We start from the raw sequence: 24,758 nt of genomic DNA, 5'->3' as shown, positions 1-24,758 counted from the left end.
TACTGTTGTTACTATTTTTACAGGGTGCTTTTCCTGCCGTGTAAGTTTGTTGCAACATTATGTAACTCATCTTGCCCTTCCTGTCAGATTGGCAGGAAGAAGGAATTATGATCTCAATCTTCTACCAACCTTGCAGAGAGCATACAGTGATTTGTCTCAAGTCTGTCAGGGGCCACATTTTGGGTTCTCCTGAACTTCAGTGGGGTCTGCTTTATGAGGCAGAGGAAGGTCCTTTAGAGGCTATGATAGAGACAGGCATCTAATCCATCAGAGGACAAGGTGCAGGCTCAAAATTTGAGGATTAAAAAGTGTCTTATAGAGAGTGCATGTAAATCTTTTTTTTTAAATTTAAAAACATGAATGCTTTGTTTTAATTTTACAGTTTTCTGAATCTGTAGAAAATAATTCAGACAAAACCCAAGCATTGAACTTAAGTGAACACATTTTTACTACTGTCCTCTCTCATTTCCACTAAGGGAGGGAGGACACAACTGAAAAATTGTGTATTTCTCTATTATGATCAGAGATTTTTAAAGAAACATAAGATTCTATCCACTTATTTTCAACATTGCAAAGAGCTTTCCCTGCAGATCTTACGGATCTGCTCCATTCTTTTACTGGCTGCATATTATTCCACATTATGCATATCTCTTTGAGAACTTCTCTTAATTTCTAAAAACCATTTATCTACTGATGGGCACCTAGGCTGTTGTATGAGAGATTATAAGTGCTTTTATAATCTCAAACCTAATAATGAGTAAGAAAGATGCATGCCACAGAGAATAGGAACAAAAGTTGGAAGGACTCTTGGTGGAAGAGATTATTTAAAGTGGCTCTTCCCCTTCTTTCTTTCCTCAGGGTTCTACGGTGGGCCTCTCAAGAATGAGGCACTTACCAAAGCATTACTGCAGGCTAGCTTATTTCGAAGCTCCTGGATTAGATCATCCTGTTCTGAGACCTTTTGCCAGACTTCAGACAGTCGTTTCAGGGTCTCCTGATGCTCTTGAATCATGCAGGAAGACGTGTAAATGCGCACATTTGGGTGATCACCCTTGTTCTCTGGTTCCTGGGATATTTAAAAAAATAATGGACTGGTTTCATTTGTAGTTTGTGAGTTGACTTCAGAATTCTATATGCATAGAAAATTCCTCGACTAATGTACTAAATGTGTATTTTCATATATGGGAAATAAGGTTTCCTTAAAAGAAAAAAAATTAACTGCTGCAGATCCAGAGTAAAATGTCCAAACAGTTCATAAGACAATACAACAACCTACAAGCTCAGGTCTTCTCCTCACAACAGTCTGTGTTACTAATTTTTTGGGTATCCTTCCAGGGACATTCTATGCCTATTTGTATATGTGTATTTATATAACTCTATTTGTTTCTTTATATAAATGAGAGTCTTCTATACATTACTCAAAACACTGGTTTCACACAACAATTTACTTAGGATATCCTCCACACTGTTATTTGTAGATATATTTTACTCTTAAAATTAATTTAAAATTACATGAGTAATGATGCTTATATTACTGTTTTAAAACATGTAACATTATAGGTAAGTTTAAATTTCTGCCTGAGCACTACCTCTAATCCCCTGCCTTTTCCATTTCCAGATGTCACGTTCTTCTAGAACTTTATTCACATAATAAAGATGAATCTATAAAATATGGATTATGCTGGAGTTTTGAAACATAAAAATGGATTTTCCTCAAGCTATGTTAGAGATTTATCCATATTAGTACATGCACTGCTGTATTGTACTTTCAAAGTGCTTCTGAGTACATTTATCTAGGTTCTTAATGATAGTAACATAGATTGCTTTTAGTTTTTTCCCCTAAGATGAAGCTGAAACAAATATTTTTGCACACCAAAAGTTGTTGAGTACCTACTTTGGTAAATGTGTAGATTAAATTTATATAAGTAGGAATACTAATTCATATGTAAAACTTGATAGATATTGTATAATTGTCCTTTAAAGAAATTTTAACGGTTATTACTCTCATTAATCTGAGTATGAGTGATTTCTAAAAACTATGTTTTCGTTTATAAAATATCCTTCCTCAGATCATCTGGAATCATGCATGAAGGTTACTGCCCTCTCTTGGTGTGTTCTAGTACGGGGTGGACTGATGCATGGAGAATACAGAGTCAGAGGTTCCAATTTGGATGGGGGATCCCATCCCCATCAACCTCGTTTCCCTAACTGTGCTTTTTCAGGGACTAGAAATAGTTCAGGCTCACTGAGCATGAAACCTGCCCATATGCAAGCTGCAGAAAGGTCAGTCAGAAATCTGAACTTGACTACGAATGATGTTTACGTAAATAATTTAGTGTATAAGAGGGCAAAGGAATTGAAAATACAATAGAAAACTTAAGAAAGAGGAAGAAGGTATCTGTGGACTGTAATATCTCCTTAATACTGTGGGATGAAAAAAGGAAATTGATTTAAGAGTAATAGAAAAAAATTTCCTGAAATGGAGAAAAACGTAGATCTTCAGATTAAAAGTCAGTTAAGTGTTGAGAGGCTTAATGAAAAATAAACTAGAAACATCCTTAGCCTACAAACTTACTCCAGAGGTTGAAAGAGATAAAACAGGGACCTACAGAAAATGAGAAACAGACTGATGTCCAACAACGATCCTTAGTACTGAGTAGTACGAGACTGTATAGCAACACAGCAGAAAAGGCTTAAGGGAAGACATTTTTGAAAGTTCGTATATTCAGCAAAACTAGCATTCAAGAATGATGTCAAAATAAGCTTTTTTCAGACATAAAAATTTTGAGAAATTTGGCCACCCACAGTTGTTTTGGAAAGAATTAAGAAGAAATTATTACAGCGAAAGGAAAACTCCAGGAATGCAGAAAGAATAAGTTATAGTTGGGCATATTTGTAGTTTTACAGGAATAGAAATTTTTAATGTTATATGGACAGTTTCAGAGACTAAAAAAAAGTGAACAGCTTTCCAACTCAATTAAGATGGCATAATTCATATATTACAAAATGAGAACACAAAACACGAACCATCAAATTAACCTCATTTTTGAAAATAGATGTAAAAAATAAAATTTGTACAAATTTAACAATAAAAGTTTATTAAAGTAATATATCACAATCAAACATAATCTACCTCATTAAAGGATAGATGCTAATAAAACATCTGATAAAATTCAACACTCATCTTTGGTATAAAATTCTTGATAAGCTAGATACAGTAATACTTTAAATTTAAAAAAACGTATTAACAGAAAACCAAGAACAGGGCCGGGTGTGGTGGCACACATCTGTAAGCCCAGCACTCAGGAAGCTGAGGCAGGATAACTGCCATGAGTTTGATGCCTGCCTGGGCTATATAGTGAGTTCAAAGCCATTTTAGACTACATGGTGAGACTTTGCTGCACACACACACACACACACACACACACACACACACAAGCCAAGAATAGGCATTATACTTTATAGAAAGATGTTGAAAAAATTTCCTTTAGAGCAAGGAGCAAGACAAAGATATTACATTTCTGTTGTTCTGGAGGTTCCAATTAATGGAATAAGTTGGAAAATAAATTCTTCAAATTCTTAAAGTGAATGCAATTTAGAAAAATCTGCCATGTTTAACTGAATATTTGTTAAGAGAGCTCAGTAAGGTGACAGAGTAAGAGATATTTTCCTATACATCAGTAATAATTCTTCTTTTTTTGGTCTTTGAAACAGGGTCTTGCTATGCAGTTCACGCTGGCTTTGAGCTTATTTTGTAGCCCAGACTGGTCTCGAATTTGCAATTCTTCTGCCTCAGCCTATTAAGTGCGGGGATTACAGGCATGAGTCCCACGCCTGGCTTCAGTAATAACTATTAAGATTAACTGTATGAAAGTTCCTACTCATAAGAAAACGCAACTGTGATACATCTAGACACAAACTTAGCAAGAAGTATTTGAACTCTATACAGAAAAAACATACAGTCTTCCTGAAGGGCATGTAAGAAAATATGAATAAAATACAAGAATGTCATATTCCATATACTAATTTCCTTCAAATTAATAGTGAAAAAGTCAGTCAATGTGGATCTGAATTTCATCAAGAAGACATGTTCAAAAGGACAAAGAAAAATCTGAACTATAGAATAGTGGACCCATAAAACATGTTATCAGTTATAAAGTCACCAGGAAACTCTGACATCAACGCCAGAACGGGAAAGTAGATCAAAAGAGTGGAGTCTGGAAAGAACTAAATGCACAGAGGAATCAGCATTATGAGTTGGTACTTGAGTCTTTAGGGAAAAGCAGGAATGTTCAATTAATGATCTAGGGACCACTGGAGATCCATTTAGATAAACATAACATTATAGCCTTATCTCAGTATATAAATATTAAAATACATTCAGGATGGATTAAAGATAAAACATAAAAGTGCAAAATTATAAAGTGCTAAAAGAACATATAAGATAAACTTTTATAATCTTGGGAATAGAGAAGGTCTTCCTAAGCAAGACATAAAGCCTAGAATCTATAAAGAAGAACTGACAGATTCAAATTCATAAAAAGTAAAATTCCATGTGGTGAAAAATAACGTTAATAAAGTAAAATGAAAAGTTCAGACTGGGGAAAATACTTGCAGCATATGCAATGAAGGGTGATTATCTGTAATATATTAAGAAAGTCCTATAAGTCAATGTAGAAAATACTAACTCAGTTAAGAATGGGTTAAGGGTTAAAACAAGTAATGTGTAAAACAGAACTTCACCTGAGCCAATGTGAAGAGTGCTGGGTAGCTGCCCAGTGTGGTAGAGACTGTGATGCACCTCCAGGACCCCCCTACTGCCCAAGTCTCTGTAGGGATTGCCAGGGCAGAAGATAACTGCTTTGTCAAAGGCCAAGTCCTTGTCCCTCAATCTAGGACAGCTCTGAGGTCTCCTCTAGCCCCACATCTTGGTCTCTGTGTAACTGCATGACAGCTCAGCGTCTCTTTTTTACAGCTCAGCCATACTTACTGCTCCTTCCTTTCACAGGTGCTAACACTAAGGTCCCTCCCTAAAAATGTCCCACGTGCTAACCCGTATTGGAGTCTTCTTCCTGGGGAACCCAACTGGCAGCTATTAGAACTAAACAAAATGACAATTGTGATGAGAAGAGTCTTCCCTTCTTTACCTGTCAATTTAGCACAACTTAAAAAGAATGAAACATGTAATATGGAGAAAAAGCTCTTCATTACATGTTAGTAAAAGTGTAAACTGGTAGAAACTTTTTAGGTTTATACAATTTAGAAGTAACTTTAAACATTGAAAACAAGCATATCCTTTGATTTAGCAATCTCACTTTAGGAATTACCCTCTAGAAATAAGGATGCTTATTACAGTTTGTGACAGAGCTCAAAAGGCCAACAGATAGTAAGTCCATACTATATAATGAGGTAGAGACAAAAAGAAATTAAGATATGCACGTTAGGAGCAAGTCATACAGCATTATTTTAAATGTTTACATAATGTCCTTTATACATGTGACTAAATAGATGGAGCCCTGGGAAGACTCCCAACTCATTGTTCAAGTGATTACATAAGGAAAAATTGGTGAGAGAGAGGCTCAAGACAAACTTTCCCATTTACTCTCCAAACTTCTGTCTAGGGAGCCTATATCATTACATTATTTGTGCAATTTGAAAAGAAATTATGAGGAAAAAGAATATCCTGATCTTTTGGTTCCTCTTCCCCATGGAATGGGAAAGTTTCATGACTTTTCCCTCCTGCTTGGTCCTGGAGTCATGGTCTTCATGAGCCTCATGAACCGGAAGAGCTCATTGACTACTCCATGAGAACATGGAAGATTGGGGAGTTCATTGTAATTCTTTTGCCTTATTTGAAATGGAAGCGACTTCAAAACTTCTAAGGAGTAATCATAAAGGAGATGCAAAAGCTAGCAATTCAGGAATGAGCGTCTACCAAATTCAAGAGCAGAAAATGAGACTGGGTTGGAGGTGGGTTTCTGTAGGAGGAGGCTGGGCCCACAAGAGCAAGCGTCCAGGAACGTGTTGGCTTGCAGGAATTCCTGGATTGTGAGGTCTGGTTTAAGTCTTACCTGACTGATGAGCCCGCTGAGCTCCCCCTCTAACATCTTCACTTGGCACTCCAGTAACTCGATGTTGCTCAGGGAAGTCTGGTATTTATCCCTGTAGAGGTTTAAGCTTCTTTCTAGGGAGGCAATCTTGTCCCCAGCCAACGCAAGCTGCTCCTGTGCTAGATGGAGCTTCTCTCCCGTGTTCTCATTGTGATTTACCATTTCCTCTTCATAGAGGGTCACCTGTGAGTGTAAGAATGAAACCATATTGAACCCTTGGAAACAGGAGTTTTCTAATGAGGAAAGTATATGGTTATAAGACCCCATATAGAGCAGTCCTATATTTAAACTAGAAACTGAGATAAACAGAATAGATGTAGCATAGATCTAAAAGCTTTAATATATAATATCAGGATGTGAATGATTAGAAATTAAAAAGATTGTCTTATTTGGAGGTAAGCTTCTTAAAAGCAGGCATCATGTCTATTACCCATCCTGTCCAGAATGTGTAGAAGCTCAATAAATACTTATTGATTAATAAGAATGGATTCATACCGCTCCATATTTTTAAGGGCTTTAAATGCCAGCATTCTTTCTTTCCTAAGGCCTCTCTAGAGATCTAATTTGGAAAATGTAGAGCCTTCAAGCACACAGGCCCACATTAGTAACATTCCCAAGAGACACTGGGGAGCATGGCCCAAAGCTCCTGTGAGATTTGCATAATCCTTACATAGGTTTCTTTTCTTTCTAATCAATTAGTCATCCAATTGACAAACATGTATTGAAAGCTCATAAACATTGTAAGGAGTATAGAGAGGATCCATAATTATGAGATATAAGGTACTTCTCGAAGAGTTTAAAACTCAAAATATTTAGGAGATAAGATTTAAAATTATCAAACTGTATATAACTGAGTGCACAAAATTATATGACTCAAATTATGTGCATTCAAGGAGTTAGAGAGGATTCCTTGAGGAAGTTAAAATAGTCCAGTTCTAACAGAACATGTTCCATTTATTTCAGCTAATTATCTACCGTTGCCTAATAGTTCAGAGTCTTCTTAAGAAAGGATCATTTAGTTTAAGGTCTTTATTAGGTGAGAAAAAGAGGTAAAGAGTATTTGTCATTAAAATGTTTGTCACAGAGTTGCCAGTGGCCTACTCACATCCCCTTGACACTGTTTCTTTGTACACTAAACCTATTCAGTGGCAACCATTTTTGATTCTGCCTTCAGAGGGCTTCAGGGGCTCAGGGAGGGGAGGTTAGAAGGGCTCACGAGTTAGCATCTCTAGGAGCAGCCGTTGGCCAATGACTAGAGTGAGTTGGTGGGTTCACCCTGATGTATGTTCTAGTATCTCCCAGAGCTCTCTAGGAAGATCAAACCCCAGTGCCTCTGATCCATAGCAACTTCCTTCATGGACTTCTGTCCTTCTTTGACTCACTTCCCTGTATGTTCCCTGGAATCATCTCTGGCATTAACTCATCACATTGTCTTAACAGTGATGGCGAACCTTTTTAGAGCTTTCAGTGATAGCAACCTGCTGCAACAATGTGTGCCTTTGGTTCACCACCACCATGGGCTCTGCTGTTGATGGAAGCCAGCTTTAGGTGAAAGTTTGATGCATCCGTGTAACAAAGCATTTGAGGAACATGGCGAAGGTCTAAAATAAAATTGCTAATGCTTTCTCAGTTCAAAATCTATGTCCCTGACTGCCACTTGCTGGATCACGTATTTATTCCCTGACCCCCACCTCCAGCCCAAGTAGAACTTGTCTCTGTTGGGAGTGGCGATCACCAGTACATTTCCTGCATGTGACTAATTCTGGCCAATGATATAGAAGTGTTGTGTGGGGCTTTTGGTAAGTGTTCTTGGAAAGAAAGTGTGTGCTTTTCTTCCTATCCCCCTCTTCATTTGGATTATGTGATGGCTGGAGTTCCAGTAGCACCCCAGGTAATCCGGAGAATGGAAGCCTTGAACTGATGTGACACATGCAGTTCCATGATAGCAAAAATCACTTTTCTTTGATCTCTTTTTATACAACACAGAAGTAAACTGTTACTTATTTGTCATTCTTTGCAACTATACACTATCTCAATAAATCTAGGGTTACTTTGTTCAGATTGAACTCTTTTAAATTATAGCAAATCAGCCAATCTTAATACACCTGCACATTAGCTTTATTGAATCATGGTTTATGCTCATAGACTTTGTTCTAGATTATATTTTGTAGGATAATTTTCCTTTGTTCCTTTCTTTCCCAATGCTTTTTAGAAAATTCTCCTTTGGCCATAATATTTCCTTTTTAAAAATTCTGTTTTCTCAGCCTCCTTATTTTAAAGTCTCGGAAGTTGGTTCCTATAGAACCAACTAAAGTGTCTAAAACACTTCCTGGAATTTTCCTTAAATCTGAAGAAAGAAAATGTCAAGGGAAGCCCAGATAGGAGTCTGCTGGCCCCACCACCCCAAACCATGATCTTATTGCTATTAATACTCAACTGACTTTAGTTCTGTAGCTCTGTTCTTTGAAATTTACTTGGGATTCTACAGGGATATAACTGTGGTTTAAAAAATACTGCCCTGAAACATGAATATAAATGAAACATACTTAGGTCAAGTCTAGAGAATCTAAAACTCCAGTCTGAAAAAATATCTAGCACTCTCAATGATTGACTCAGATTCAGTGTCAGGTTTTCTTATCAACTGTGCATCATACATATCAAGACCTGATTTATCTAAAAATAATTGACCTAATGGACCTTATACCTTTTAAAAATAACCCTCGAGTCTTTTGCATTTCAATTGCAATGGTAATAGGATGTTGAGGATGGACTCTTGTGTGCACACGCACGTACAGCTCAACATCCCACATGCACTAACACCGGACAGCTAACTCAATTATGGCATTCATGATTCAAAAACCTAAGAATCAAAGAGGGAAAATTTATAAATCCTGCTCAAGAAGTTGTGAAGCTCTCCTCATTAAGTCTAGCATTTCCTTTCTCAGGGTTGGACTGCTGGCCTGATCTCTATGGGTCCGTGGCATGGAGGACATGTTTGTAGTTAGTTCAGTGATACCTCGTCTTCTTTCAGCTTGCAGTGATGGTGAAGAAGAACCAGGTCGGACGTCTGCTTCTCCAGGATGGACTGATACTGTAGGAGAGAACAGTAGGAAGTCTGCAACTCCTCTGTGCGAAACTCCAGTTCTTGCTGAAGGGCCAGCAATTTTTTCTTCAGTTGCTGAAGCTGTCTCAGATGACACTCTTTAGTAGACCCAAAATCTACCTGGGACTCCTCGAATGGTAATGTCTGTGCTTGTTTCTTGTTCTATGATACAGGTAGAATATACAGCAAAGGCTTTAGAGGGTCACTAAGGATGCAGGGATTCTTTGATTTTTTTCATTTGTTCAACCATTCACATCTAAGAGATCTTACCATTTCATTCTATTCATAGAAAAATACAGTACTTTGTAAGTCTTACTTGATAAGAAGGTTCTTACCTGTCATAAGCTTATTGTAAGTCAGAAGAAAAAATATATACATGTAAAAAATCTAGAGATATGTAAGTAACACTGGTAATATTTTGTGTTTACACATACAGAACACAACTGATTTGGAAGGAATTTGGTCTGGGTTTATGGACTATATTTGGTATTAAACATATCTAGGCAGAGCTGGGGATTTAGCTTAGTGGCATAAGTGCCTGCCTGGCAAGTGCAAGGTCATGAGTTCAATCCCCAGCACCACACCAAAAAAAAAAAAAAAAAAAATCTAGGCAAAGGAGCATTGAAAGAAATTTAGGACTTGTTTTTTCTTTCTTTCCTTTTTTTTTTTTTTTTTTTTTTTTTTTTTTGAGACAGGGTCTCGCCTTGAACGCTTTTCATAGCCCAGCTGGCCTCAGACTCACAACAATCCTCCTACCTCAGCCTCCCAAGTGCTGGGATTACAGGCATGCACCATCACTCTTGGTAAGGGTGAATTCTTGAAGATACTAGAATGCTGGAAAAAGGCAGAAATATTGTTCACATCTGCACTGACTCTGTCTTCTTCTGAAAGATGTCATCCTACATGAAAGTTGTGTGTGTGCACATGCACACGTGTGTATGTGTGCTCTCTGCGGATCCACAATCTGCTGGAAATACTGCTAGGCCCATACTCCATTTCTTTTCATTCACATTTACTTTACCAGGCATTCAGCTGGCAAGATACATCCAAGTTGTTTTCCTAGAATAACTGAAGTTCTGCACTAATGCTTTTTATATTTCTTTGCCCATTATCTCATATGACAGTGACACGTGAGAGAGAGGTAGGTAAAGAGCACAGCAGGAGGGCGGTCTTGAGCTCCCGTGTCTGCTTATGATCTTTCTGCTCACACTCAAAGACCCTGTATGAATCCTGTTTTTGTTTTGGTCTGATCAGCTGTCTTTGCATCAGTATCAGAGACCTTGCAGGCATGTTTATTTTGCATTCTGTACCTATTCTAATTAGATTACAAACTCCTGGAGGGCAAGGGATCATGTCTTCTCCTATTGATCTTAGATTAGTGATTCATACATCACTACGTATTAGATGAAAGAAAAATGAAAATAGAGCCTAAAAATTTCACTGGCTCCCAGGAATTTGAGCTTGTGGACTTGGTTTCATTAACAGAGTACTTAACATAACAGCTTTCAAGGTTTTTAAAAAATTAACTTTTTTACAGTTTTATTGAGGCAGAATTTATATATTACAATATTTAGTATAAAATTCAATAACTTGTAACACATTTATAGAGTTATACTGCAATCATTACACTGCAGTTTTAGAACATTACCAGCATCCTATGATTTCCTCATGCTCATGTGCAGTTCACTCCTGTTCTTACCCCTAGGGCCAGACAACCATTAATAAGCTTCCTGCCAGTTTTTGTATTTTCTATACATGTCAGATATGGAATTGTGTAATATGTTTTTTTCTTTTTTTGTTTTTGAGTCAGGGTCTTGCTATGTGATTCAGGCTGGCCTTGGGCTCACTTTGTAGCCAAAAGTGGTTTTGAATTGCAACGATCCTCCTGCCTCAGCTTCTTGAGTACTGAGATTATACGAATGTATAATGTGTCATCTTTTGGGTCTGGTTTCTTTTACTCAGCATGTTTTTGAGGTTCATTCATATTGCAGGAAGAATCAGGGTTTGTTCATTTTCATTGTAGAAGAATATTATATAACATTTCATATTTTATTTATTTGTTTGCCAGGTGAGGGATATTTGAACTGTTTCAGTTTTTGGCTATTAATGCCGCTATAAACATGAGCATACCAGTTTTTGTATAGATTTGATGTTTTCATATAATTAGCTTGCTTAACCAGGATTAGGACATACTTATGTTAAGTACTGTACTAGGTAATAGGAATATAACAATGTGTAAAACAAACACAATACCTGCCTTCGTAGAGTTTGCATCTAAGAGAAGAGAAAGCAATTAGAGCAAGTAAATTAGAAGTGCTGTAGGGAAGAGTAAAGAAGGGAGAAAGATGAGGAACGCTAGGATGGGAGAGTTTATAATTTGGAATTAAATGCTGTTATGGAGGACCACATTAAGAAGATGAAACTTGAGGCAAAAATGAAGGAAGCAAGAGAAGGAGCCTGGGAGAAAAGTCTAGCAAGAATATATGAGAGAGAGAAATAACAGTACACAGTCATGAAAGTGAGATCATGCCTGGTGGTATTGATAATCCCCAAAGAGTGCCAGCATTTTGTTCTGTTTGAAGTACAGAAAGTGAGGGGAGAAAATGATGCCAGATGATGTGAGGAAAAAAAAAAAAGAGGCCATGAAAGGCCATTGGAAGGTACTGAGCAGGGGTTACGTGATGTCTTTTAAAATTTTATACAGGACACATGGACTGTTCCAGTGTAAACCAGCTGAAGGAGGCAGAGCAGAAGCAGGACGTTCATAGAGGAAGGTGCTAGAGAAACTGAGGCAAGTGAAGATGGTGTAGAGCTAGGTGGTAGCGGCAGCTGTTGGAGGAGTGGTTGGTTGGATTCTAGATACATTTTGAAAATAGAATCCATGCAATTCACTGCTGAGTTAGATGTTGTGTGGCGGGAAATGACTGTCATCCAAGACAAGACAGCCTCAGCGATTTGGCTGGAGAAACTGGAAAGATGTACTTTTAATGAGATTAAGCTGGTATCGGAAAGAGAGAAAATCTTCTCTAGTGAGAGTGGGTGGTGCAGCACACGTAAAAAGGGAAGGAGGCTTAACTCAGCTCAGATCTAGAAAGACAGCAGCTGATTGTGTCCATTCAGTCTGAGTTACTCTTTTCCGGTTTCCCTGAAGTTATCTCACCCTAAATGTTTTATAATTGAGAAGACAGAGAAAATGGACCATTTTGGTCACCAGGCAACAGAAAAGCTACATAAAGTCAAGCTGTACTCTTGGCCTAAATATCTGACGCATATGGCTGGAGGGAAGTTGTCGAGACTTCTTTCCTAAGCCAAACAAAATCGAATTTCGTATTTACTTTGTGTAGCTGTAATTTTTAACATTTCTATTAAACATTATTTCTCAGTGTTTTTATTTTTTCCAGGATAAGTATGATTCCATTCTTAAAACTCAGTTGTGAATAAAATTTAGATAAAAGGGAGTTGGGAGTAGTGGTGTGTGTGTGCTTGTGTGCACATGTACGCACGTACATTGTAAGAGGCAAGTCCTCAGGAGGCTGCATCCTCTGTCTACTCAGGTAAGGAGAGGAAATGGGGAAATTCTTGGGAGAAATGATGACAGGTAGTTAACATGGACAGAGCTAAAAACATCTTAAAACTAAAAAGAACATCATCCCAGGAATAGGATTAATTCACAAGGGCTTATTTTAGTGAAGCAAACGGTCAACAAAATCCTCATCATTTTTGCTAAAATCCATTTTCTTTTGGCTTTGTTGAAGGTGAACTGATCTCTTAGGATTAAGAAGCTAGACTCCTGGTGCTTCTAGTGTTCCCGTGTAACTTGTGTATTGGAGCTCCCTTTGTACTCTTAGATGCATATGACCCGCTGAAAACCAACCGTGTTCTCCTGTGTATTCTTTCTTTTCTTCTCCTTCTTTCCATGTCTTTATTTTCTCTTCAAAAGAATGAGAGAAACATTTTTTGTTTAAAAGACAAAGACTAAACAACAACAAGAAGCCAGGTGTGGTGGCTCATGCCCGCGACCCCGCACTCGGAGGGCTGAGGCAGGAAGATCACCGTGAGTCCGAGGCCAACCGCACCATTTAGCAAGACATTATCTCAGAATACAAAAACAAAAACAAAAACCCACATAAACAAAATGACAAAGACTTTTTTAGGTTATCCCCTTGTAGTACCTAGTATATCATCTATACTTAGATGTGTTCAGAATTGCTCCTTGGCTTTAAAGTTTCCTGTGGGCAAAGAATGCCTTTTCCTAAACAGTACATATAAAGCTAGCAGCCTAGCAACGATTCTGATGAACTACTAACAAATTCTTTCCCTAGAGGTCATGTTGAATCTTCTGGATTTAATTTTGGTCTGAGGTAACATGGTGGACCAGCTGGATGATGAGAGTTCTCTCAGTTCTTCTAATGGAGAACAGATATAGCTCTGACTTAATTTACCTGATTTTAAAAATCCAGGAACAGCTTATATCTGTGGAAAAATTATAGTTTTCTTAAGTGGAAACTTTAAATATTTGCACACTAATGCCTAAGGGTTTGGAGGAATCACATTTCAAAGGAATGTCCAAACTTATTCAAGACCTGTTAACTGTATACTTATTTATCCCAAGTATCCAAAAGTTTCTCTTAATTCTAAATGAGTAGAAAATGCCAACCTATGAATTACATATATTTTTCACTTATATAAGTGCTGAAGAAAAATTTCATGAAGAAACCAGTACATTTCTTATTCCTTGTCTTTCTTAGAAATTTTTTCCCTAGTGAAGACATAGATGTTTTATTATATTCTTCTTTGGCTTTTACACAGAGATCTCAAGAAAATGAGCAAGTTGGAGCGGAAGTAAGATTGGTTCTGAAGGTGACTGTTCAGAGATGGGTGTGACTGTGCAGGCTCCCACTGAGGTCCACCAGGTTTCTCGGCTAGATTCACGCCTTGGTGTCAGCACCTAAAGACGTGGAAATCGATGGCCGCACATAGAAATTTGTTCCCATATTTAGTCAACCTTTTAGTCTTACTTGTGGTCAAAGTGATTATAGCTATTGCTCCTTCGTTGCCTATGTAGCCACTTGATCACAGAGGGAAATTAATTGGCCTGGCATGATTTGCCTTTTGAAAAGTCACATTGGTTTCCACCCAATACTTAGTGCTTTTTAAGTTGCTTCTAATTGATTGATGTTAAATTCTGTATTTTCCCTGATACTGAAGTTAAGCTGACAGGCCTATAATTACCAGGATTGTCCTTTCCCCCCCTTTTAAAAAGATGAGCACTTCATTTACCTTTTTTTCAGTCTACAGGGACTTTCTTTATCCTCTTGAGTTCTCAAAAATAATCACTCGCAGCTATGTAATAACACCTGCCAATTTCTTAAGTACTCTTAAGAATGTCATCAGGCCCCGCTGATTTGCTTAAAGCCGGCTTTTCACAATACTTTTTAACCATTTTATTCCTACTGTAGTTTCTGTTCTCTTTTGTCATTGGTTAACATAACTGGATTCCTGATAATTTTTTTAAAATTGGAAAACCAAAAAGTTTATTTTTTTTTTTAGTCACTGCCATGTGCATCATTTTCTGTCTTTGAAGTCTTAAGTGAGATATTTCTTAGGATTCTCAGCCTTATATCGTTGAGGTAAATTTATATTTATATTTCTTATATCTTCTATAGGTTACATTTTTTATGGTTATAGACTATAAGGCTCTGTGTTTAAGTGATTTCTTTTGGATGTATCTTTGTGGTTTAGACATTATTCTCACTCAAGTTCTGAGATTTACTATTTAAAAAAAACCCATTTTGGGATGATTTTTGATTTATAGAAGAATTCCAAAAGTAGCACAGAGAGTTTCTATAGATTCTTCATCTACCCATTTACCTTAATTTTTTTCTTTTTAGTACTGGGTATTGAATCCATGGCCTTTGCCTTTGGGCTACATCCTCAGACCTTTAAATTTTTAAAATTTTGAGTTAGGGTTTTGCTAAGTAAGGTAGGCTGGACTTGAATTTGTTATCCTCCTGTCTCAGCCTCCCAAGTAGTTGAGATCATAGATGTGTGCCACCGTGCCCAGTTTAACTTCTTACATAAGCTAATATATTTGTACAAACTAAAAAAATTAATATTGGTAGATTATTTGAATTTAATGCTTCATTTTGGATTGCACTAGTTTTTCCATGAACATGTTTCTTTTTTTTCTGCTCCAAGATTCAATCCAGGACTCCACAATGGATTTAGCAGATTCTCTTAATATTTTTTCACTAGCAATGATTAAAAATAATATTGTGTGATCATGCCCATCGAGATTCTACTAATCTTCATATATTCAGCTAAATGACTTTTATCTTCAGGCAGAAAATTCACCTGAAGCAGTTTTATGCTAAAAAACAATGTCTTCCATATACCTCAAAGATTAATTTGACAATCTGAGTTCTTCTGAATATTAGAGTTTGCTCCTAATGACTCCAGCAGGGAGTGCAGTCTGGGAAAACTGCTCATACAGGTCTTTCGCTTCTGATTTGATCATAATTTTGTTATGATATCTCTGCTATTCTTTTTCTTCTTACTTTGAGACTTTGTTTGTTGGCTGGTTTCTTTCTGGGCAGGACCAAGACTAGAGAGTGAAGGAAGTAAGGTGCACTGTTTAAGGAGACACTCAGGCTCACAATCAAGCAAGTTCAAGTTGGTATTTGCCGAGTGAGTGCCCATCAGTTCTGTAGCCTGGGCACCTGCTTGGTTCATGTCAGTCCCTGCTGTGTTCCTGGGTTTCAGAGCATAATGTGTTACTGATTTACAGGACCACGCATTTTCCATCCCACCACCCACCTCCTCCCTTTCACTCTTTTAGCTATACATAACCTCTGATATAATACTTTGCTTTTCTCTTTAACTGTGGTCATGAACCATAACCTTCTGTGTATTTCCCCAGCTGTGTGTTAGATATTAGTCAAAATTCCAGAAAGTCTTGGGCTTTTGCTTTGTTCCCATATTACATTTCCTTGGAGGGCAGACCTTAAAGGGATTTTTCTGAGTAGATGAGTATAGGTCTATATGTAATTGTGTATTTGTATGCATAGTCTGCAATTTAAATTTTGCACTAAGTGCTGGGGAAGAAAAGAGCTTGTTTTAAAGCTTATTTCAAGCTGTTAGAACTTCTTCTGGGCAATTAGAATAATAAAGTGCAATTTAATGCTTTTCTCCTTCCAAGTTGCCAAGGAGGCCACATGGTTTTCTCTGAGTAGGGGAGTAAGTAAACTCATGAGAGCAGGGGTGAAAATATACTCAAATGTTAATATTTAGAAAGAAGAAAATAATGATAATCTTCTTCCCAAGATTCATTTAGGAAAACCGACGGATTTTTCTGTATTTGTGACTTCCTGAGGAAAGATAGCAATACTTAGTAGATGAGGTAGAATTGCTCTGTTGGTGGCATTTTTAGGGCATTACAGAGAACAATTTGTGGTTTCTATAGTGAGGTGACAACTCCTAGGAGAATGCTAACAGACACATTGAAAAAAAAAAAACCAACACAGATTCTTGACTGCAAGAAACACAGTGGCTGCTTGCATGCCAGTTAAGAGGCTAACTTGGGGGTTCAGCAAAGGCTTGTGTCTAAAGTGTGTGTAGATGTCAAGTCATTAAACACAAATAAGGAAGTTTTTAGAGAGCTGTGGGAAAATATATTCCAGCGGGCTCCCCGACTTGTGTGAATAAATATAGACTGGTTTAAAGACCTTAGGTTTAGGGTTTCCAAAGAGAGAAAACCTCAGGGTAAAACAAAACTTCCTCAGCTGGTGAACTCCCTGCACAATAGATTATTATTAGTTCAAAATTATAGGAAGATGGTCATGCCAGGAGGTCTCACTGCCCACACATGTGTGGGGTGTTACTGAGGGTCTTGGCTTGAGTGGCCCCCTAAGCAGGCCCTGTGACAAGGAATTGACTATCGAATAGTAGTTTATGTGGCAGCGATCATAGGAACTCTGGTAGAGGACGTGGGAACTAAAAGCAAGGATGGAAACTGATCAAGAGTGTGTTATCAAGCTTGCTACTCTCAGCATTAGGGCTCGGTTCCTTGAGGAATTCTGGGAGACAACAGAGCATGCTTGAGTTAATTTCTAAGGGGGAAGGGAGAGAGGTTCTTAAACAGCCATCTCCCTATTTGTTAATGTTTGAGGACTGCTTCTAGAGGCATTAACTCTTTTGGGACTTAAGCTTGTCCTGTCACTGGGTTCTGGCCTCAAAAGAGAAGCTCATAGCTAGTGAGAGGCAGGTGTGGCAGTAACTGATGAGCAGCGATGCTGCAGAACAGGTGCAATGGCTTTTATTTCCACGGTTGACTCAGAAATCTGTCTATGCGCCAGTAGGAGACACTACTTTCCTTCTATTACTGAGGTCTGGTATTTCCAGAGCAATGAGCTATAAATCAGGTGTGAAAGGTCAGATAAAGAAAAGATAATGCCTCGGATGTAAATGACCCATAGACAGCTACACTGAAAAATTCTAAGGGCAGGAATGGGACTTTCTGTGTGTTACAGTGCATGTGTTTAATTCTTTCTCTTTGTTAGCTCAGTGACAGTGGAATAAACTTTCTATTGTTCCTGCCCAAGGGAGCAGCAGTGGTCAAGTGAGCAGGGATGGGTGGTCACTGGGTAGTTCCTTACGTGGCTGTTGTTGTTCATCATGGCCTCCTCTACACAAAGCTGGTTCTCCTGCAAAGTCTTCCCTTGCCTTTTACAGACATCATGCAGATTCTTGATGTCAAGTTGTAGGCTCAGGAGCTTACTGTTCAGGCTGTTCACGTCTCTGTCTCTCTCCCCCACCTAGGCAGCCAGAGAAACAAAGCATCAATTACAAACTTTCATGAAAATGCTTACTTTCCTTCACTTAACAGGTTGACAGGGACTTTAAATTTGCTAGAAATTTGTCCATCAAGTCATTGCTATTATTACTCATCCTGTGTAACATTTACACAGTATCCATTTGTGAGGTGTCTGAGTGCTCTACATTATTCAGACAATTACTTATTTATATTAATTAATCTTCACCACACTCCTGTGGGTGCATCAGACAATTCTCTTATTTTTCAAAAGGAAGCCAGCATCTAGAGTAATTCCAGGCACCCAGTGAACTGTCTATAAATATTAATGGTTCTGCCACTGATAAAACGAACATATTAAGGTGTCAAATGAACTTGTCAAGACTACAGTGAATGAATCAGTGATGGAGCTGATGTGGGATTCTGAAGTCTTTTTTTTTACTCATTAACCAAAATCTTCCTCACTTATAATACTTAGTGCTTTCCTTTGCAGGGGTTCACCAGTGGGAACACAAGTGAAATCCCCTTGCTAAGTGGGTAAGGGCCCTGTCTTTGACTATGAGCAAAAAGGATTAGCTAACTGTTGCAAGATCAGAATGAAAAGTAGTGACTGAGACCAAAATAGACGATGAAGTGTAGCAGCTTGGGAGGGGAGGTGGTGGGATGCAGAGATCGGGTAGATGGGTGTGTTCTTCACATCACGATGCCACTTTCACCCTCAAAGTTGTGGGTGGCAAGTGTGGCAGCAATTAGGAAAAAGCCCTCTGTGAACCTATGCAGTTTCAGTCCTGTCTTTCTTTTCAATCACACTGAACACAGGCGTTATCACCTCTAAGCTTTAGATCCTGGAACTGAGGCTGAAGCATATATATAAGGAGGTGCCCATCTCTTTGGTTAGAATGCCTGGAAGTGGCTTCCTATGTGAAGATTTGTGATATTTATTAAAGAAACACTCCCATGAGAAACCAAGAAGGAAGAAGGGGAAGCAGGATAGGGAAGCAGAAGAAACTAAGCAATTTCAGACGAAGTCTCATGGCTCATTTTAGGCTGATCCTACAGGGAACTCCAGAGTGTAAGTTATACTGTAGAGTCTGTTTTGAGGGATGGTGATGAAAGTGAAGTTGTCAAATTTGGCTCCAGCCAGTTAACGGCTGAGAGCTGCCCTATGGGATACAATCTCCCAAGGACATCTGACTTTTTGCTCTTACAGGCAAAATGACCTCAATAAACTTGGGGCAATTGTAAGAGGCAAGGCAGAGGTGAGTACATAGAAATGGTACAGAAACTTGAGTCACAGTGTGCAAAGTCCCATATCTGGTGGGCAGTAGAGATAAGAAATCACATTCTTCTGACCATGTAGCCAGTACCCTACTGCTACATCTCACAGACTGCTCTTGTGAGATACATGAGCTACAGAATACACATTCCCAGGGGAACTGGAGATCTGACATGGACGTTGTAAATTAAACCTTATTGTACAGGCCAGTTTCTAAGAGACCTCTACGCAAGGCCAAGGAGGGCCAGAGGACAATGTGAGAATCAGACACTGCAATGTCAGAATATTCGGAATTCGGAAGGTTTCCCAGAAGTGCCGCTGTCTCAGCTGATTTATGTCTTCATTTCCATTTAGTACCTGAGGTTTTTTTTAAAAACTGCTTTATAGTTTAATTAGGTTAACGGCATGGTTCTATCATTAAAACGATTTCATTATCTCAAAACTCTCCCTCCTCCTCTCTTGCTTCTGCCTTCATCTCTTACTTTTCAGAAAAATAACAGTAGATGTCAACTGCCCCAAGCATGTAATTACCATTAGACAATTACCAGGAACCCTCTTATGAGAATATGTGTAGAGTGGTTTTAAAAACTGATGCGCGTACAATGTTTTCTAACTTGAAAACAAAATATTTTGACCCAATAAAGAGCAGCAATTTGATTCTCGTACTTTTAATCCCTTTACCCATGATTGCCACATCGGGAATAGGGCATAGAGCCTTCCTGGGAATGGGGTTATCGGAATCCCCCCTCCATTCTTTTTTTTTTAAATGTCTTTTTCTTTTTTATCGGTACCAGGGATCGAACTCACGACTGCACACTTGTAAGGCAGACACTTATGCCGCTGAGCTAAATCCCCAGCCCTCCCCCATTCTTGCCACGGAACCATTTTTCTTTGGGATCATGAGCAAAGTAGGTGATGATGCCATGCCTACCCTACAGGACAGCCCAGTTCTCTGTAGTCTTGCCTGGATGCTGGAGTAGTGTCTCACAGTGAGGACCACATCACCAGATTTCTTCATGTGGAGCTCAGCACACTGGAGACTCACTAACAAAATGCCAGTGATATGCAACTCTATCCTAAATTAACAGACGTTCTCTCTCAGGCTAATAAAAATATCCCCTCTTTAGTTTTAGATGTCCTTGCAGTACAAGACCTACTAGCCCTATTCTTTTATACTACTGGGCTTCAGAATTGGATCTGTGCTGCAGATTCATCTAATCTGGATATTTAGCATTGGCTTAGAGTCTCCGAGGAAATTTCTTCATTCACAAAGCTAGAGATTGGGGATAAATTATCTTTCTTTGAAGACTCCCTAAACCAGTTGAATAACAAATGTGTTTTATGGGATAGCAAACAAAATTTGCTTTTAAAATAAAAACATAATCATTCATTCCTAAGGACCAAATCACGAAGGGGTTTTGATGCACTAGAACAGCAGTAAAAATGCTTGAAGGGAAGTAACATGATTTCCACCAACCATGTTCCATTTTTAACTGTAGATCGTTTAAAGAGGATACTATGCTAACCTCAGAACCCCAGAAAGGCAAGGTTTTCTGGGGGTCAAGAAAATCTAATTTTTTGCTAACATCTTGCATAAATATTAATCATAAACTATTTATATTTCCACCTAGCTTACGAATATTAAATTCCAGGCAGATGTCTTTTGAGTATTAATATGCAGTAGTAATAGATTTAATTTGACATTTCATCACTCATATCTCTGTACCAGTACTGGGACATGAGATGAACTGAGGGTCATAATGATGACCCTGAGGCATAATCTGATCCCGTCCTGGATTTGAAATCATTAGTGATAGCTGAAATAACAAGCCAAGTACTTAGATACCCAGTTTTTGCTTAGATAAGGCTAGAATCAGGTCACTTTGCTTAGGAGCTTGTGACATCAGCCAAGCCATCAACCTACAGACGAAATGGTGAGTGCTAATTCTACAGTTGCTAACATATTCATGATATGGGAAAACAGGTTATTTATTGAGGCAAATTTTCTTTATTGATTAAATGGGTCTTTTGTCAAAGAGCACGCCTTCTAAAACATGTTTGCTGTAGACTTCAAAGTATTAACAAGTAGTTTCATGCTTTTTTTGTGGCAAGGGAGCTGAGATTAAATTTAAGCTTGTGAATATGTAGCACTTTCAGAGTTCAAGAGCATTACAAGATTCAATATGGCAATATTCCTAGAGATTTGGCACTTGAACAAGAAAGCTTGGTGAAAATTGGGTGGCAGTTTCCAGAGGAATTTTGGAGTTTAGATCACTAGAAAGATCATCATCTCTGGGAAATTACTTATCTCAGGACAGGGACAAAAATCTCCAACAAGCAATGGAAAATCACTTTTAAACACTGTGAATACTACACCCATTCAACAGATAACAATTTATCATGAGAGTTATGCTTCAAAAAGCAAGAAGCCTTTAAAACTAATGTTGTTTCAGGAATTTTTATTTTTGCTTATGTAATAATAGTGTTTATAGTAATTTTAAACACTAATATTGATATCATTAACCAGATTCCTGAATTTACTTTTATGCTTATGGAAACATTGTACTTTTTGCATTATTTATGATGGGAATAAATTGATATTCATACAAAATTTTTCCTGTAATAAAAATTTCTGAGCCAGTTATGTTTATATAGTGAAGAATAAGAATATTGTATTGTCTTCTAAATTTTTTAAACAGAGGCACACTTTATATGGTTTAGGGTACACATGGCATATATATCAGTCATCTATGGAATGTGGGCTGATATTTGTTGGCATTTGCCCAGGTGCCGCATATTTTTTGAAATCATATTCCTGGAGAAATCATTCCACTAGAAGGTATTCCCCAAGAGACTAAGGACTTTTGACTATTTTTTTATCCTTTTAATGTAACAGAGGTTCCCAGCTCCTAACATGTCAAAGTTATTCCAAAGACACCAGTGACATGAAGGAATGCTCTTCTAGAAAATTCATACCTGATCCTTATTTCCTGTTATTTCCTTAGGGCTCCATTTACCCTTCAGAAAAGGGGCAGAAATTCCTGTTTTAGAAGCTACTCATCTTGGTAGGTCTGTTAAAATCCATATGGTAAGTGGAACCCCTCTATCCTTACCCAAACAGGCCCCTTCAATACCTTCTGGAAAAAGTCAGGTAATACATACACCATTTGACCAAAATACTAGACAAATCAGAACACTTTACATTTCATTTTATAGTATTCTAGATAAAAAGAATATTTTTGGCAACAACAGTAAATATTTATTAGGTATTTTTTACATGCAGTGTCTTATAATTTTCCTAGCTAGTCTTTGACATAAGTGCTCATCATTCATATTTTGGGGAAAGATAAAGTATAGAAAGAGTAAACAACATGCCCAATAATCTTCTGCCATTGGATATAAACCCAGACCCACCTAACCTGACCTGCTATGTTCTGCTGCCTTTTTCTGTCTGCAGTATTTTGTGGGGGCTTCTCCCTGGAATTCTGAGTCATGGAACTTGAAAAGAAGTCCCTTGTAACCAAGATTTAAGTCCAGGTATGTAGACAAGTTAGGAGTCTTACCTCACCTTTCAGTCCCTTGGAAGCTCTCAATTCTCCTTTAAGCTTTAGCATTTTGTGAGCTGTGGTATAAGCCTGAAAAAGGTCAATGGGAAGAGTATAAATGAGTCTAGTCCTTTAAAGATTTTCCCAGCTGGATCTATGCCCTTGGTGGAGAGTTTGGAAATTTTTTCCAAACCTTTAGCAACACTAACCCTCTAGTCCATATTTTTGTTTCCAAAAGCATGTTAAAACCCCCACCACGGAGGCAGGACCATAGTTTTTACATCTTTTCCAGAAAACCACAATTTGGTAGACAAAATAGTTTCTGAATTCAACCTTCTTGGAAACCTCAACTTCTTGGAAAGTGAAAGGTCTGAACTTAGCCCATTTTCTAGATTTCTAAGCATTCCATGGCTCAGATAATTAACAGTTAACATTGTACACTTATTATGAACCGTTCAGGATGCATATGATCCACCTTCATGCTCACAGTAACTCTGAAAGGTGTGTACTACTACTGTCCTTGTTTCACAGAAGGAGAAACAGTCCCAAGGAGGCCGAGTGACTACCTAAAGTCACCCAGACTCTCTTACTACTGTGAAAATCTTCCATTCATTTTACAAGCATTGCTTGAAATGTTAAATGATATGATATTTTTGAATTATCATTTTGCTAATAACATTGGTGCTTATAAAGTTAGGAAACCTTAAAAGGAATGGGAATTATCTAGATAAAAAGTTTCCAAGAAAACCAATGATTTTTGCACAATATATGAGTGTGTAAGAACAGGATGATGCATTTGAAGTCATAACTTACTGAACTTATTAAAATAAGTTATGTTTGTAACTCTAAGTCTAGAGGAAATTTCTACCAGACACTTACCTGCAGAATATTTCCAAGAATGAGAAGCTATTGAAATACTCATTCTTTGTAATGAAGTACATCCCTCACTCTTAATATAAGCCAAGAGGAAGAAAGAATCCTGGTGATACATGGAATTTGGAATGTTTAATGGAGCTGCATTCTGATTTTCTGCTCTGATTACACCCTTAAGTCTTTGTGCACTGAGGTGCATCATGGGAATGATACGAAGCTCAGACTTACCAGCTAGGGAAAGGGTAGGTGATGTTGCAGTAACAAACAACTTCCAAATCCCTTAAGCCTATGAGGGTTTATTTTCACTCATGTTATGGATCCTTTGTGAGTCAGCTGAGGCTCTGCTCTACATTGTCCTCAGCTGGTGGAACCTCTATTATCTAGTATGTTGCCTGTTGCCATGGCAGCAGAAAGGGATCTTGGTAAATTACATACTGCTTCTTAAAGTGAAAGTAAAGCACTTCACTTCTCACATTTCATTGTCCAAAACAAGTCACATGGCCACACTTAACTTCCTTTACCCTCCAAAGAAAATATTGGTGGATGTCATAAGTGATTTTCACACTAGGCTAATGAAAAGATAAAAACAAATGTGACATAAAAAAACACTAAACAGGACTCTGGGCTACCAAAGCCCTGGTTCAGTAGCTAATTTGAAGAGTGTCCTTTGAGAACACCCTCATTTGTGTCACCTTCATTTTTGTCTCTGGAAACTGAGGGGTTGTAGTAAGTGACCTTTAATGTCTTTCCTAGCTCTAAAGTTTACTGATTCTATGGTCTACAGGTGAATGCCATTCTTCAGTAGGAATTAAGCACTAAATCTGAGCCTCTCACAGAAGTTGTAGTAGAATATATGTATCCTTGAGGAGAATAACCCTCTACTTACAGACCCACTGGATATGCAACAGATGATTTTTAAATAAAATCTTATCCAAAATTTAAAAACAGATTTCCTAGATTATAATGGTTTTGTACACTTTGGAGTTACACAGCTATCATTGTAAGGGCCAAGAGTATTTCAAATGGAAAGTAGAAGGCATAA

The 24,758-nt window shown here is 37.9% G+C and overlaps 1 protein-coding gene across 6 annotated transcripts in view; it reads right to left on the bottom strand.

Annotated features, from left to right (window-relative positions):
- The window catches only part of Pmfbp1 (polyamine modulated factor 1 binding protein 1), a 42,845-nt gene extending 18,757 nt beyond the window's left edge, over window positions 1-24,088 (bottom strand). The window contains exons 1-6 of one of the 6 annotated variants that reach the window (XM_063247597.1): window positions 23,945-24,088; window positions 22,862-22,933; window positions 17,868-18,026; window positions 9,127-9,375; window positions 6,072-6,293; window positions 896-1,066 (exon numbers count right to left, since the gene is read on the bottom strand). In XM_063247597.1, coding sequence (XP_063103667.1) covers window positions 896-1,066; window positions 6,072-6,293; window positions 9,127-9,375; window positions 17,868-18,026; window positions 22,862-22,912 — 852 coding nt within the window. In that variant the 5' untranslated portion in view covers window positions 22,913-22,933; window positions 23,945-24,088. Of the gene's footprint in view, window positions 1-895; window positions 1,067-6,071; window positions 6,294-9,126; window positions 9,376-17,867; window positions 18,027-22,861; window positions 22,934-23,722; window positions 23,824-23,944 lie in introns of those variants that run through there. The other 5 variants (XM_063247599.1, XM_063247598.1, XM_063247600.1 and 2 more) reach the window with 5 other exon arrangements.
- Window positions 24,089-24,758: the final 670 nt, after the last annotated feature.

This window comes from Cavia porcellus, unplaced genomic scaffold (assembly GCF_034190915.1).
Source record: "Cavia porcellus strain 051 isolate PalLab524CR breed Dunkin Hartley unplaced genomic scaffold, mCavPor4.1 scaffold_4, whole genome shotgun sequence".
NCBI lineage: Eukaryota > Metazoa > Chordata > Mammalia > Rodentia > Caviidae > Cavia > Cavia porcellus.
This window is presented reverse-complemented; position numbering and strand designations above follow the sequence as displayed.